The sequence below is a fragment of the Pipra filicauda genome, unplaced genomic scaffold, assembly GCF_003945595.2.
Source record: "Pipra filicauda isolate LSUMZ 115617 unplaced genomic scaffold, ASM394559v2 scaffold419_size605101_pilon, whole genome shotgun sequence".
NCBI lineage: Eukaryota > Metazoa > Chordata > Aves > Passeriformes > Pipridae > Pipra > Pipra filicauda.
Genome location: NW_024104553.1, coordinates 572,825 through 586,375, shown reverse-complemented (window position 1 = coordinate 586,375; position 13,551 = coordinate 572,825). Strand labels below are relative to the sequence as shown.

At 42.3% G+C, this 13,551-nt stretch overlaps 1 protein-coding gene across 4 annotated transcripts in view; it reads left to right on the top strand.

Moving 5' to 3' along the window:
• SYNDIG1 (synapse differentiation inducing 1) overlaps positions 1-13,551 on the top strand; it is a 63,727-nt gene that overhangs the window by 18,266 nt on the left and 31,910 nt on the right. Inside the window, exon 3 of one of the 4 annotated variants that reach the window (XM_039385527.1) lies at positions 941-1,099. The exons of the other annotated variants lie outside the window; for them this stretch is intronic. Coding sequence (XP_039241461.1) covers positions 941-976 — 36 coding nt within the window. The 3' untranslated portion in view covers positions 977-1,099. Of the gene's footprint in view, positions 1-940; positions 1,100-13,551 lie in introns of those variants that run through there. 4 annotated transcript variants of the gene reach the window in all.

Below are 13,551 nucleotides of genomic sequence, written 5' to 3'. Positions count from 1 at the left end.
TTTTTAGCTTTTTAGATTGCAAGCAAGTGTGAAGCTTCATAAATCAGAGCAAGAACTTTAAAAATAGATCTTTTTTTGTCTTGTCAAGTTTACCCTTAAACCTATCAGTTGATTTCTCAGGGCCTGTGTCAGGATTTCCGCTGAGGGGAGACTGGGGGGATGGCAGTAATAATCCTGCAAAGTCTTTTTGCCTGAATCCTCTTTTTCTCCCTGCATTTATTTTTAGGGAAGAGAGTAATACCATGGCACACATTCCTTTTTCTCCTGTAAAAAGAAATGCATTACCAGAGAGCTAAGCCTGTGCTGGTGTGAATGAGATTCACTTTTACCAGCTCTCTTGCAGGCAGAAACAAGAGCATGTACAATACCTCCATCCAGCTTCCATGCAAGACCCATGAAGCTATGTCAGACTGACATAGACATATGCCTGAAAAATACCGCTTTCCTCTCCGGCAGCGGGTGAGACCTGCCAGGCAGCAGACTGCAATCCAAGCACATGTGAGCAATCACTTCCCGTCTGCTGCTGTAACTACCGCCCTTGCAGGGTGATAGAGGGATGCAAGGCTCTGTAATTATTTCCCCGGCCCATAAATTGCCTTACTGGGCACAGCTCCAAATACCACTGCTCAGATTGTCTCACTAAAGGATTTTCTTGAGTTTTCACATGAACACAAGGCATACGTGATCAGACAAAGGAGTAGCTTGTCTTTCTTTGCGATAACTTCTGAAATATTTGGCTAATTTCCATCCAGTTCAAAGACAGAGGCTTTGAAAAATCTGTATCTTGACATATTTCAGTGGTCACTGGGAAGAAGAAAGAAATAATGTTTGTGCCTCCACTGGGAGGGAGCAGACAGTATGAATTTAATTTTTATCAGAGACCAGAGGTTCTGCTCAGCACACATGAACGTATTTCACTGTCTCTGCTTTTCTGCATCAGGTTTTGACATCTAGCTGCAAAAGAACAGAGAAGTAACAGCCAGGTATTATCTGTTATTTATTCGTTGGAAATATGGTTCATAGTCCCATCTCAACAGAGAAAACCATGAGGCGGTTCAGCAGTGTGATGTGCCACACTCCATCAAACTAGCTAGTGGTGCTGGTAAGAACCTTTCAATGCTTTATGAGCCCACCCTTTTCTTTTTTTCCTCTCTGTTCCACTCTACTCCATCAGAAAACCGAATACATTCTATTATAAAGAACTTGACATCCACAGACCTAAGCGTATGTTTGTACTGGTGATTTCATCTCTTGTGTCAGAGATGAAAAGTCTCAGGCAAAATGAAAAATCTGGAGTGTTTTTTTTTACTTGGCAGTGACAGGCCAAGATGTATACTTGCAAGGTGTGCTGGTCAGCATTGCTGAAGCCATGCTAGTGAAGCAGACAGTGGGCTTTTGCATTTTCAAGAGATATTGTTGATTTTTCAGCACTGCGTTATTTCTTGGATGAAGCTGTGCTTGTGCAAAAGATTGTCAAAAGAAGATGAGCTGTAACCTGCTTAAATATAACATGAAAAAGTCCTTTAGTATCTGTCTTGGACCAAATCATGCAATTCTTGAGCTGAAGCTGGTCTGTTGCTTCAAGTCACACCAATTGGATATAGGGTACTAAGTATATTCTGGAGCTACTGTGAGGGACCGAAAGAAATGTAGTGGCTCGTAGTCCAGAGCAATAAAATCAGCACCATGAGGCAACCACACGGTTCGCAGCCCTGCCATTTTCTGGACTCCTGGTAGCTGGATCTATGCTGAATCTAGGGCGGTAGCTATAATTCTCTTTTTCTCTCTTTCTTTTTCTCTCTCTCTTTCTTCTTCCTCTTCTCCTAATTTCCTTTTCTTGATATTTGGGAAACTTAAACCTGAATGGGTTGGAATTTGCTAAGTTAATGCTTTGTGAAATGTTTTAAATTGATTGAATGTTTGCTTTAAACTTTTGTCAAGTTCCTTTATTTTCCAAAGTTTGCCAGTAAAAGTGTGTTATTTTGACCCCTTGAAAAACATCGTAGCATTTTTCCAATGCGCAGACTCAGGATATAAAAGAACAGAAGGCCCTTTTAATAAATCCATCATGTGGGTTTTGGAGCCTTGTATATTTTTAATGTAAAACATCTTCAATGAGCTCATGGTAAGAGCCTGGGGTCTTACAGCTGCCCAGCCCTGTCTCTGCTGACAGTCATGCAAAGCTAAGGTCTTCTGTGGCAGAAGTCGTGCCAGTGTCTTGCTGAGATGGCCAAGGGCTGATGGTATGGCTGCTGTCCTCAAATGAGAGTCCTGAACCTGGGAGGTCACCAGCCTATTTCCCACTTTGGGATGTGGCAGATACCATGACTTACTGGATTCCTCTGAGCCTGTTTCGGTCTTAATAGCTGATGAATATAGTTTCAGTTTAGTTAATATTTATTATTTCTTGATGTACCAACTGTTCAACCGGTGGTAATCACTCCCCCTTTACTCACTTCTCTGTGGAATATCTGGCTTTGTCAGCTCTGTATAACTGAGGAGAGGACTAAGCCAAGGACTCACACAGAGGGTCAGATTCCCTGACCAATGCTGGGGCGGTCCATGCTTCTGTGACTTCACCCCTAGGTGCCTGTGGCTCCCAGACTCTTATGTCATGGGGCTTAGCTACTTACTGGGAGCAGCTGTATTTTCTGGGACTTGTCTTCACTGATCCAATTAAGAGGTGAGTTTTTCCAGCTACATTTGTCACAAAGGAGTAGCTCTGGAGAACTGACCCACTAGTTTTCAGACCTGAAGTTTGGCAAGAGATTGAAACCATTGAAAACAAGGTTTTATATAAGAAAATATGAAGTGAACGCTGTTTGCAAACTGCTCATATGGCTCTGCTTGCAACTGTCTGTGCATGAATGAATATGTGTGCACTCTTGTTAAAACATTGTGCTTGCAAGGATAGGCACTTCAAGATCATCAGATGACCCCATAATTTTAGCTGTCACAAGACAGCTGTCTTGTACTTGGATATGGCTCTTCAGTCATACATATCTTGTGCTTTGACTTGCATCCATGCTCTGGCCTTTGATGATCACTTTTAGCTGACATCCTTTGGTTCTGCAAAAAGTGGTTCAGTATATTCAAGAAGTTTGCAACTTGTGCTCCTTTCAGAGGTGAGGGTAAGCCTCGTCCTGGATGGAGTGACAGAGGATATCTCATGATCCTCATTGCCCAGGGTGTGCCTCAGACAATGATAGCCACTCTGAGGTGGGGTTCGTTAGTTACCAGCACCCCTAATTCTTCACTTTCCAGGTGGAAGCTGGTTGCCAGCCAGTGGTTTGCATGTGGGTAGACTTTGCTTATGCCAAGTTTTCCCTTTTGGGTAGATGTCTCCTGAGAAGAGAGGTGTTTGTGCACGCAAGAAAGTGTCCATTTAGAGTGTTTTATGTATCATCAGAGGCTGATTTCAGCGCACTCTGGATGAGGTCTTGTGTTAGGGAACTTTATAAGTGTCTTGTATAATTCCCTCTTCATTCCTTCTGATCTTGTGGTCACATTTCCAATTCACAAACTATAGCTACAAAAAGGGATTAAATTAATGAATGACCTGATTGCTTTAGCCCTTAAGCTAATTTAAAATAATTGGAAAGGTAGCTGGCAAATAACATTCTCTCGAGAATTTAATTCATTATGCAGGTGTTTAATTACAAGGAAGTTTTGGGACAGAAGAGAAACCAACTTGAAATGTTTGAGGAGATGAGAGATCTCTTTTATTATCAGGAACATCCTGCACAATGGCAAATATTGTACTTGAATTGTTCTGTGCGAGACATTTGTGCGCACACAGTATGCTGAGCCAGCCAGGGCCCAGAGATACGTCAATATAATCATGCTGGAAGGGTATAAAACATTATTCCCTCATGGCATCCTCTTTTCATCCTGCTGTTACTTTTTGTTGCTCCTCTATTGGCTCATTATTTCACCAGCTTATGAGACAGTGAGGATTGTTTCAGTGCACACCTGCCACTAAGCTTGGTGTGTCTGTAGAATTCACAAAGTCATTCACAGACCTGTCTGGTGCAGTCATCTGAAGAGTAGGGTAATAAATCTTCCACAGCAGTTCATCAGGGGGTTCAGTCTCCCTGACATTTAGGCAATTCTGACTAAGTTTAAACAATTTTTTAGTCTTAGACAGTGGATTTTTTAATGGGTTGGGTTTTTTTAGTTTAGACAGAAAGGATGCATTTTGTTAGTAGGGATATGGAATTAGAATCGTTGTCAGGAATATGGAGAGGCTTTTCTTAATAATCTTCACATATCTCAGCTAAATACTTCATTTTTTTGCATCTGCAGAGTGTCCAGGATGAAATATATTCCAGGAGAGGGCACAGAAGGAGCATGCTCCCAGTCCTAGAACAAAACCAGTCCACATGATTTTGCACTTCCCTAGTTATTTTGCCCTGCTGAAAGAGGCATAAGAAAAGAAGAGACCTCATTGCAGGTCTGGAAATGGAACATGGTCCCTTCATTATGGCTATTCCGATGGCTGCTTCCATTATCAGAAAGGCCAAAAAGCTTTAGATACTGCTTCAGAAGCCTGGTGATGTGTCAAAACTCCTCACATTCAAAGTGCTAAATGATCTCCTTGGAATTCTTCTGTGGGTAGGAGAACAGGGTGTTTCTCTAGAATAGTTCTTTGGGTGCTGTTTATATGAGAGACTTTTCTTTCATCTCAGGCTGTGGCACCACCCTTTTAAAAAAAATAAATGAATACAGGCACACACATTTGAAGTTTAGTCTATGCGGCAGTAAATGAATGAATGTTTTCAACAGTAAAGACTTAAGGTTAGCCTTTTATCGCTCTGCAGAATACTCAGGGTTTTTTCCTTCTTCTGAGAGATTAACATCATGTACCAGAGACTCAAGGGCTGTATTCTGATCTTGAATACACAACCTGTTATCTCTTAGCAGCTGTTTTGGTGAGGACCACTGAATTACTGCTTTGTTTGAATGCACAGCAAAGGGAGTTGATAACTTCTGATTACAATCTACATATCTTTTCCAAATAGGCTGCAGAAAAACACTTTGAAGATTTGAATCTTGTGAGCTAGGCACCCAAATATGCCTGCCAGACAACTCCTCATTGAATTGACTGACTTCCCAGCAGTAGGAAAGAAATCAAGGTTTTATATATTTATATTGGGGTGAACTACAAGAACAAGCTGAAAAGGAAGGGACTAGGATCTACCTGCGGCTGTGCAGTTTTCATCTAAAACTGGGCATGGCACTTCCACAAGTAATGATTATGCTCTTCAGCCTAAAATAAACACTGAATTGTCTGTCATACGAAAAGGGGGGCCCACTGCAAGGCAGAACCTGGGAAAGGAACACAACTGTTGTAAAAACTGATAAAATATCTGAGGCAGGAGGGGGAAAGACTCTTGGTTTTCATCTGTTCTTCCTGAGCACCATGCACCTTCTCAGTGGTTATGCACTGAGGTCTTCCTCCAGAGCAAATGGTTGCTGTGGCTGTCCTGACAGTGAGCCTACAGACTTTGCCACTGAGTGCCACTGAGTGCAATAAGTTTCACTTATTCAAGTAAAAGCTAAAACATATGAAGGAGTCAAATCATGGAACCCTGAAAGGTAGTGTAGTACAAGACAGATGTTTTGACTAGTGGCAGTGCCCTGGGGGACTTCTTTAAAGTTAAACTCTGTGCCAGCCAAAAAGGTCAAGAGTCAATAAGAGCAGCAACAAATAAACCTGTTCCATTAAAGCAGATGGAGAGATTGTACTTTATTCCCATGGCTCTGGACAAAATATTGAGCCCAGTAGAAACTGTTTCCCTGAGGCAGCCAGTAGAAATTCAGGCTTCTGTGGCATACAGATGTATAGGTACCGTCCTCCTTCCATAGCTCTGACCTCAATATTGACCCTGCCTCGTACCAGTCTCTGTGGTACCCTGTTTCTAGTCCTTGTTTTATTTGTGCCTGAAATGGTTGAAATCTTTCTCTAAGAAATAAAAGATTAGTTAATTTTCTAATAGTATCACATTGTTTCCTAACACTATTTCCTGATATAAACAATAGCATTTGCTGGATGCTTTGCCTTCAGGTCTATCCACAGAGGTAGGCAGGACAAATGCACTTATCAAGACACATGATGTACTTTTGGTAATAAAACTAGTGTAGTATTTTGGAGTGAAAAAAAACCACTAACTTTTTCATACTGGGAAAATCTTTCTTCTCCCTTCCCCCATGCCAGGTTACTATGAAAATACACTCATTATGGGATGCAATGGGCAATGAGTTATGGAGGACATTTCCACATCTTGCCATTTCTTGTATTATTTCCAAGACGTGTGAAAGAGTCAGCACTGCTTGTGTGAATGCAAGTCCACACATGTTCACAGAGGGACACAGCTTCCTCCAAGAGGATGGGCAAGACCCATCCAAGAGATTTCACAACATCGTCCAAGAAGGATGGAATTGGCAGTCCCTGCTTTACCCTATTCCTCATCCTGCTTTCCTTGAAGTGAGTGCTTCATCAAGTCCAGGAGAAAGGATGCAATTCAAATCAGCTGTTACCCAGAATTTCCAGTCCCAAAGGTGGCCAATGGATGTGTCTGCCCCAGAACCATGAGGTATATTCCCAAGTGGGATCTCTTCTTATACAGCTACTGTCTCTAACAAGAGGTGTAGAAATGTGATGGGATCAGGAAAGGCAAAACTTTTCTTCCTAGTTTTGTTTAGGGAGCCTTGTGTGGCTGGGATTTGCACTTTTTGTTGCTCATTCATCTGATGGGGAATCTCTAGAAAGAGTCATGTCCCCCCTTCACAATGGGGACTGAAGGTCTGATAATGGCAGAGAGAGTACATTCCAAATCCTCCCAGGTGTGATAACCCAGGAAATGGGATTTGGTGTCCAGAGGCACGCGGGCCTTTGTACTAGTTTAAATAGTAACTGTCCCAGCCTGAGCTTTCTGTATTTCATTCAAGACACCACACTCAGTAATCGTTCTGAATGTGTCCTCATTCCTTGACCTTGTCTCACTGCTGGCATTGTTGTGAGCAGGTTTCTACAAGCTATGACTAATTAATCCTAATTAATTAGGTGCCCTCACTTACACAAAAGCTATTTTAAAACAACAGCTTCAGAGACCTCAGGGGACCTTGTCACAGTATTGGTCCCAAGACTGTCCAAATTGTCTATGCTAACCCTTCAGCTTCAGCACATCCACCCAGAATCGCAGCTGTGACAGGTTGGTTCAGCTTAAGCTTAAGCTGGACTCACTCTGAGGATCACCTGGGCCTTTTCTGATGTGCTTTCTGCTTGTCTTACATACTTGAAAGCTTTACTTTGTTAAACGTGGTGAAGACCAGCTTATCCTGTGACCATCGCTGTATAGTTGAGAATACAAATTTCTTGTTTCCCAGGACTTTCAGTATCCCCACAGTGAAAATGAATATTCAAATCCCATGGACATTGGCTCTTATTCTTAACATATCTTTGTTCTGTCAACATTTCAGCAATTTTTCCCCATCAACCTTGTTTAAAACCTTCAGATAGATATTCTAATTGTGGCATGGAAGTGATGCCTTATGACTCCCTCCCCCATTTCTATTTACTTCTGTGTTGTATAAAAACAACAAAACCATAATACACACTTCATATGTCTTCTGATGGGAAAACAGATCATCATAGAGGTTTTCAACAGCTGTATGCTGGAAAAGAAATGAGCAGCACTAGTTCCTCTTAATTTCTTTATTAACATCAAGAAATCTCAGAGTATTTCAGGGTGTTGGATTCAGCCTGGGGAATTGGTAATATTATTTACCTGGGTTTTTTTCTCATGAACTGCAAGTGGAGTGTTATGCTTTCCATCCATTTCTTAAAGTTACTGAGCAGAAGTATTGAAAATAGAGAAGAATGAAGTGTCAGTTAAACAAAATTCAAGGTGAACTCAGGGAGCAACTGTTCATTGTGGCATGGGATGGATGTCTCAGTTCAGATTTCCTGTATTTCTATGTAAACATGAGACCCAAGTCAACCGTGCACAGTATGTCTAAATGGGGCATAACAGGGCTCTCCTTCATTGAGGGGACTGGGGTCTCAGGATCAGAAAGGCCTTCATCTTGGGAAGGTTATAAGAGCATTCCTGCATCTCCTGATGATGCAGCTCTCTGCAGATAATGCCTTCCTCTAGGATCCCAAGCATCCATGACTGCTGGACACCCGGAACACACCATGCTCGGGCAAGCAATTACTTTCAGTATTCAGGAAAGAGGATGTGTAAACGCAGTGAATTTCTAGAGTGTTCATTTCTGAGGGTTCCTTAGTGCATCAAGTAGATTTACCAATGCACTGAGAGGGGACATTACTCCCCTGGTAGGAGGAACAACCTGTGGTAGAAATACTACAGTGATATCACTCGCTTGTTCTTGGAAGAACTTGTACTCTCCTGCATTTATATATTTTATATATATATATATTCAACCTCTAATACATTTACTAGTGGCATAGGTTTCAGTTCGATTTCTTTCATCAGTCAGTGTACAAAGCAGCAGTAGGTATATTTGAAGTCTAACTGTGCTTGTTCTAGGTTTGGCATGGAGTTGGTTTTGCCTGAACCCGAATTTTGCTTCCTTTTCATCTACAGAGAACAAAATACATGGCATTGGAAGGGGATCATGACTAGGACACTCTGACCACTCTGCAACTCCCTTTTCCATGCTTTGCTATTCTTGTTGCTCTCTCTGCCCCTTGGGTCCAGGACTCCTTGAATTGGACATTTCTCATTTACTGTGGCCCAGGATAAATGAATGATCCAATCTTCAAAATCCCTTAGGGATTAATTGCAAGCAGAAGTTATACTGTTTTAATTAAAGCAGCATACTTCAGGCAGCCCATCTCTGTAATCTAAGCTTAGTATCAAAGTCCTTTGTAGTAGAAAATGTCTTCCCAGATAAAAGAGTATGTGTAGAAGGGAGTAATCTGTCCTGCAGGAAGCACAAATATACTGGCATGCTCTGTTACAATTAACTTGAAAGAGAAATCAGCATCCTGCTAGATGCAGCAATGGAAGCATGCCACTTGCACTGCTGAGATCTGTGCCTGTCATTTGATGCCAGGGACATTTCTGCTTATCTTTAAATCATAGAGGAGTAGAGGAACATAGATCACATTGAAAGCCAGTGGGACTCAAGCTGCCAAGTTGTTCATCAGCACTGAAAAATGCAACCCTATATTCATTAGTCACTTCATAGGTAAAAAGTGTCAAAGGCAAACTCATGGAGGCTGAGAGATTTTTGTTCTCTCTGGTCACCTGGCACATCAGAGAAGGCCACCTAGGAAAGAGGGAGGAAAGAGTTAGTCAGTGGTATCATGTTTAGTAGGCATTCAGGAGGGTTTCTGCACAACAAAGGCAATCGAGGTAGTCAAATGGGTCCTTCATGGGAGTGCAACAACTAAAAGGGAGGTGAACAGTGGGAAGGAAGAGAAATAGCCATCATCTCTACATTTCTGCACAGGCTAGGCTAGCCAATGCAGGCAGGCTTATGGGGACCTGTGAAGCACTTCCTGTTCCCACTGAAGGCTGTCCTTATGTTGGGCTCCCATCCACTTTTTCATCATCCCATTTCTGGCTTTGCTGCCTAGCTCTTTACTTCATTTCCAGGCTTACAGAGCTGGCAAACAGGGTTGGAGCCTCCAGTGCAAGATCATTCTTCCTTCCAGGTCTGCCTCTGATCTCATATTATCTCTATTCTCAACCTGCAGGACCCACACTTCCTATCAGGCCTAAATAAAGACATAAATACACATATAAGTATATGAAGGCTTGTGGCATTTCTGCCTCCTAGTTCCATGGCCTTACTCCACAGTCCTCATGTAGAATTATCCATCAAGAGTCATAGCTGAGGTTTCTAGCTTTAGATATAAAAGATGCCACAGTTTGGCATCAAGCATATATATTCAGGATGTATTTAGGAGAAAAAGGATCAAGCAGTGGGAATCTAAACTTTTCTCAACATTGTGTATCAGACTTACAGCTCTAGTTGCAGCTGGGGGAGCTTTTGTTTTGGGCAGATGGCCACTTCCAGTATTCAGGAAAGGGGAGATGAGTAAGACTGTATGTGAAATCAGATAGGTTATGTTTACTTGCTCTTTGCCATAATGTGATTTGGGGGAAATAGCTGCTTCCACTCATTTTGGAAAGTCAGCCAGATCTGAACAATTTCACAGGGAGCAATGTCACAGGAAAATCTGGAGCAAAGATTTGTTTCCCTGCATTTGCTGTTTTGCTAGAGAGCTCTGCTATTACCACAGAATCCCTCCCCTGCACCCCCCCAAGAGCTCCCTTGTGGATTTGAGGCTGTAATGTTTTTGTGACCACAAAGGAAACAGCATGTTTGAAAATTATTTGATAAGGCCAGAATAATTTACCTCCTACGAAGTGTGACATATTTCAGCATTTGCCAATTAAGCGGAGAGATTGCTGTCATAGCTCTGCACGAGGGAAAATTACAACCTCTGTGAAATCTCTTTGGCAGGATGTGCATCATCTACTATCTCCAGTATGAGAACAGGGTGGTGACAGTATTGTCAGCATTTAAATCACCCTTCCAGTATGTTCAGCTTCTCTTTTAATCTATTAGCCTGTACCTCACCAACCTGGAGTCTTCACTATATGTGCTTGTACCTGGTATTTATTTTACTGAATAAGGAGCATGGAATAGAAGCTGAATAGGAGAGGAAATGTTGTCTAGTTCAGACTAGGCATCCCAGACCTTCCATTTTATGGTGACTGGATGGAGCAGGGAATTATACCAGCAGTGAGAATAACGTTAAGTTGATTCCATAAGCACAGGTAAATCTGAGTGTAAAACTTTGGTAGGCTATATAATACCTTTTTTTCACACAAATTTTCATTTATCACATGAAAATACTTTCTTGATGATCTCCCTTGCTCAGAGGCATCAGGGAGCAGCAAGATCAGGGTCACCCCACTATGAAAGGGGAACAGGATGCCAGGGGTGACACTAAGGCAGGGCAGTGTCCTGTACCAGTGGGCACAGCCCATTGCTGCCTTCAAAGCCCTGATGACAGGTACCTACCTTTCTCCCTAGAGCAATGATATTTGGAGCATGATGTCTCCTGGAGACATGGATCGCTAATTTGGGAAGGCATTCCTGTCGGGGGGAGGTGCAGGTAGGGTGAGTTGTAATGTCTGGACTCTTACAAGATGGTGACATAGGACCTGAAACCTGCTTGGTTCAGAAGAGTTATTCAGCAGCAGGGGCAAATGGACACCTACTCCTTTAAACAGGAGACCTACTTGCTATCTTGCCATTTTGGTATATCCTCCTACTTGGTCGCAGAGGTAGATTAGGAAGATGCTTTGCAGAGTTTGGTGTTTAGTGTCTGCTTTTTATCTTCAGCCTGTGGTTGTGAACACCAAAACCAGGGTTTTACTGTGGTTAAAAAACCTTCAGCAGATGGGGTCATTCTGTGCAGTAACACATGGAAGGGTGTGAATGGTATTGGTGTGAGTGGTGCAAAGCAGCAAGGACAAAGAAAGACTTAAGGAGGAAAAGGACAGTCTGGCCTTATATGGGGCAAAGATTTTGATTAGGAAGCTCTATCAATGTAGGGAAGACAAAATGCCCAGTAAGACATGATGTTTAGGTATGACTTCTCTGAGGTCGGTTGTACAGCCCTACAGCTACAGAAGCAAACACTGTTATATATAGCAACTTCTTATTTATTCTTTGCACCACATGCATAAGGGAATCATGGGATCTGTTTCAGGAGACAAGCAGAGAAGAAAAATCAAAACAGCAACCTTAACATGAGCTGGGAAGTTCTTTCTTCATTGCCAGCATTTTAAAAGGGGCAAGTCAACAAACACGACCTGTGCTCAAGGGTCACTGAGCTGTCAGCAGTGAAGGGGTAGTCTATGAAGAAAAGGTGAATTACTCTCCAATATCCCTATATTGTTTTAGCAAGCATTTACACATGAAACTCCAGTTCCTAGTCGGTTGCCACCATCTGCTGTGTCTTTGTCTCAAATCCCTTCTTGTAAGGAGGCAGTGCTTCAAGCAACATTAGAGTGTAGGAGAAGCAGAAGATGCTCCTCCTTCCATCACTCATGGGGTTCTGATCCTCCTTTTCTGCATCAAAGACTTGGAACAGGACTGTGGTTAGGAGTTGACAGGAGGGAACAGGCTGTGCCGGGAGGAAGGCCTGCTATGCTCCAAGACAGTGGAGAAAGGAGAGACATGCTGGGAGGGTGGGGGCAGTGAGCCCCTGTCTGTAACACTCACAAATGATGCAGAGTCCTTGAATCAGTTCAGGCCCCTTTGGTGAATACAACTTCATGTGAAACTGCATCACTCTGAGCTTCACTGTGCCATAAAGTCCACTGAGGGAAATCCTGACCTCTCATCTTAAAAATAAAATAAGATAGAGAGAGCAGTACTCTAAAAGACATAAACAACCATGCCGAGAGGGTCTCACCAGGGCATTTTAGCCAACCCAGCAGAATGGGATGTTCAGCTAAACAGCCAGAACAAGAAGTGCTGCTAATGGCAGCAGTTAAGTATTTTAGTTGGTGTTAGAATGTACCTATGGCTGAGACATTGCTGATTCATTTGTGATACCTGAAATTCTATTAGTTGCTCAAAGGCCAAATTGTTCTGCTTTGCGTATACAAGAGAAAGCCTCTTGCTTTTCTCTAGTGAATTGATTTAAGAGGGAGGGGAAACATATTTTGGAGAAAGCAAGTTAAAGATTTTTTGTTAATAATAAATGGCTGAGCGTAATTTAGTTTATTACTAAGTCTAAAGAAAGGAAACAGAACCATGATGTCATGTCTTTTTAGCTCCATTCAAACTCTTCATCTCCTCTTTTTCTGACTGATAACATCCTAGACATTATGCATGGCAAAGACCTTTAAGTTCATTTTGCCCATCCGTCTGCCACAACATGTTCTTACTCAGAATGGTAAACAAGAAAACCATATTAGAGACAAACATCTCTAAAAGAATGGGTAGTACTAAGAAATTCTTTACTCATTTCTGTATGTCACCCTTGGTCTGAAAGGAGAGGCAATCAATGTGAATGATTTCAATGCCATGTGGCATCAAGTAAGGGTCACATCGCTTCCTACAACACTTTTGTCATGTGTTGGTTTTGATGACTTTTAGATTTAGTGAACTACTTTTCAGAGCTAACGGCTCTCATGAACCACTGGTTGAACTCACTGGGAACAGTAAAGCCCTAGAGCATCCCTGATGGTTGACATCTGTGACTGGGAACGTGTCAGGTTGAACAGTCAAAAATATAGCTCCTAGAAAGAAAGGTGATCTGCCAGAAATCCAGAGTATGAGAGGCAGGCCTTAGAACAAAAACTGGTGAAGAAGAAGGGGTCTGTTATCATACCTTTTTACAGAACCTGTCATACCAGACCCTGATGCCCCTGAGACAAAGATGAGGGATGCACATCAGTGACTTTCTGTAGGGCAGGGTCCATCTTTCAGAGCTGTGGGGTTGTGGCATACTGTCCTAGTTAGAACAGCTGGGACCAATTCATCACTGGA